Here is a 3,096-nt window from a genome sequence, read left to right as displayed (position 1 = left end):
ATGTCTTATCAGCAGCAGCAGTGCAAGCAGCCCTGCCAACCACCTCCAGTAGTGTGCCCTCCCAAGTGCCCTGAGCCTTGCCCACCTCCAAAGTGCCCTGAGCCTTGCCCACCTCCAAAGTGCCCTGAGCCATGCCCACCTCCTCAGTGCCAGCAGAAATGCCCTCCTGTGCCACCTCCCCAACAATGCCAGCAGAAGTGCCCACCCAAAAGCAAGTAGAAGCATCAGGTTGTATCTGGATCAGGAAAGGATGAGGACAACTGACTCACCTGGCTCCACAGCTCCACCTTCATCTTCCCTTTAAAGCCTATCATGGATATAGAAGCTTCTCCATCCTTCAGCCTGCAGTATGCCTGTGGTGATCCTGACAACCAGAGGTTTCCTTCCTGAGGCTGCTGTTCTGCTCTCCTCTGGGAGGACAGCTGGGAAAGCATCACAGAGCTTCAGATGGAAGAGCAGCAGCTTTTCTCCCGGGCACCATCAGAGGATTCTCTCCCTCCCTTGGGTCTGTCTGTCACCTGGGCAGGGGTTTCTACCAGCTGGTCAACTGTTGTTTATCCTCCTCTTCATGAATAAACTATAGTTCCTTTGTGTGATGGCAAAAATGTTTTCTTTTCAAAAGTTTTTTAGTAATACCATATCATCATCTTATTTTGTTTCTATCCTTTGATGCCAAGGTTCAAGCTCTCATAATCAGTGTTGTCTAAATTTTGAGTCTTATCAAGGAATACTTCTACATAATTTCAGTTCCATGTTATATCCTTAATTATCACTTGATGGTTTGAGGATCAAAATATTTATCTCTCCAGGTTTTCAGTCCCTTTAGTAAAATGTAGGGAAAATTGTATTTTCATTCCAAATTTCTGAGGAATTAATATCCAATGAATGTCTATAATTTAGTTGGGACATGCCAGACTCATAAATAGCACTTGGAAGACAGTTCGGTTCAGTTCAGTGCAGTCACTTAGTCATGTCAGACTCTTTGTGACCCCATGGACTGCAGCACGCCAAATTTCCCTGTCCAGGTCCTCATTGTCTGCATTATCACCACTGTTACCAGCACCTGTTACCCTCACCACCGTATTAGGTCCAAAGGATAGTAGCTCAGAAATAGCTTCTGTTTCAAACAAGAAGTTTCTTAACACTGTACTGTACTTTCATATTCTGGTTTTTTTTTTCCTTTTCTAATTTAGCCATATTTTTTAGATGCTATTGCTGATAAAAGGCTTTTGGAAATTAATGAAATAGTCTGCATAAGGTTATAGTAGTTCTTTTTTTTTTCTTTTAGTAGAATTTTAATACAGAATGAAAAAAAAAGCAAAAAAAAAACCCAAAACCCTAACAGGTTAACACAAGTCAAACAACCATTCTACACAGATAAAACCTTCACAAAGGTCAGCTGAAGTAATCCAGAGCTAAAACTGAATTGTGCAGATTTTCAGTGAAGTCACCAGTCACGTAACATAAATTATTTACACACTTGCAAGCCCTCTTAGAAGCGTGCCCCCAGAAGCATTAACCTTTATTTTTTCGTGTGCCATCCTAAAGACTTGCACATTGTTATTTTTCAGATAATCTAACATTTTTAATAGAGAATGTTCTCTACCAAGTGGTAATGCTTTGGTACTATTCATATAGGATTGCTTATCCTAAAGACTTGACATTTCCCCTAGAGGAACTTTGATTCTGCTTTAAGTTTTGATTCTGCTTTTTAAGTTTCATATAAATTAAAATCTGTATCAAATATCAATATGGAGTGAGGTGAGACAGGATACAACATATACAGTCAAGTTACCTCTGCCTACTTAGAAATTGCTCCTTCAAGATATTCGCACCAGAGAGCTGTCTGTCCCGCTTAATATTCAGTAGTACAGGTTTGAATCACCAGAAGCTTGGCAAGACCTTAATATTTCAGTTATTAACAACTACCTCTAGGGGCAAGTCCATTTTTACTGAGTTATGACAAATTTATTATAACGAAGGAAAACAAGTGTAGCCAGCCATCTTAAAAAATGCCCCAACCACTGCTTCTCAAAATAGAAAGACTAAAACTACATACGTTTATCATACAACAAATCCCATCTCTGTCCCCTGAAAATTCCCCTAATTTCATTCATTAGAAGGGGATTTTTAAAAAAGACTCAAAGAGCACTTTACAGCAGCATTCAGCTTTCCTATGAAATACTCAGCATCTTAAATATTATGTGCACTTCTTTTTTATCTCTTAGTAAGCTTCACTGGCTTCAGAGTTTGTGAAACTGGAGGATAAATAACCCATTCAAAACTATTCTACAAATCCATCTTTTGGCAGAATAGCAGGTATCCAAATTAAAAACAGGAGGGTCATTTTGTTGCTTTGTTTTCCAAAATTTAAATCATTTTTGCTCCCCTTCTACATAAAGCTTAGTCACCACTCCTGAGTGGAGATGGGCAGAGGCTCTGGCCCCTGCTCCTCCGGCTTCTCAGCAGCTGCTTTCTTATTGTTGCAGCAAGGCTTGAATAGATGTGTGTCGATGAGGACTTCCCCAAAACGGCCTTATAGATAGTGCCACAGCATATTTTCTGTCTTTTCCAGTATGTGAGATCTAAAAAGGGAAACACTGGCGTTCTGTTGGAGCCGGAAGCCATCTCTGTATCTGAGCCATCATCTGACCGGTTACTGTAACAGGGAGACTGAGCTGGAGAGACACTTGAGGTTGTACTGTGAGCATCAGAATTGTGGCGTTTAAATTCCTTCTGCAGTTTACTGATCTGGTTACTTTTTATCCTGTTTCCAGTTAGAGTTTTCACTTTCTTTGGTTTCAGTGTAGTCTTTAGACTGGGTCCTGCCCTTGCATCTACCACATGATTCCAGGTTTTTTTTTTGATCCTGCTGGCAATTTCTTCCATCTTTTAACAAGCAGGACACAGGCATTACAGATATCTCCTGAACGAGTCTCATGTAACCCAAAACAGCTCTGGAAATCCTTTTCATAGCGTTTACTGTCGGTGAACCGAGAACTGGAGGATTTAGCTCTGCAAATGCAGCAGCCCTCTATACTTCGGTACATCTTTGGCTTGTGAAAACCAAACATCTTTTCTTCTGGGTAATAACCT

At 40.7% G+C, this 3,096-nt stretch overlaps 1 protein-coding gene and 1 pseudogene across 1 annotated transcript; one reads left to right on the top strand and one right to left on the bottom strand.

The window, feature by feature from the left end:
- On the top strand, positions 1-219 carry LOC136161712 (small proline-rich protein 2E-like). The gene has a single exon (XM_065926739.1). It carries the CDS (start codon positions 1-3, stop codon positions 217-219), a length of 219 nt encoding a protein of 72 aa, XP_065782811.1.
- Positions 220-2,345: 2,126 nt separating this feature from the next.
- Positions 2,346-3,096, bottom strand: LOC136161693 (SIN3-HDAC complex-associated factor pseudogene; annotated as a pseudogene).

Source organism: Muntiacus reevesi, chromosome 1, assembly GCF_963930625.1.
Source record: "Muntiacus reevesi chromosome 1, mMunRee1.1, whole genome shotgun sequence".
NCBI lineage: Eukaryota > Metazoa > Chordata > Mammalia > Artiodactyla > Cervidae > Muntiacus > Muntiacus reevesi.
This window is presented reverse-complemented; position numbering and strand designations above follow the sequence as displayed.

What these genes read in the sequence shown, in the direction of transcription:
- LOC136161712 (XM_065926739.1), top strand. Translation starts at nt 1, where the DNA reads ATGTCTTATCAGCAGCAGCAGTGCAAGCAGCCCTGCCAACCACCTCCA.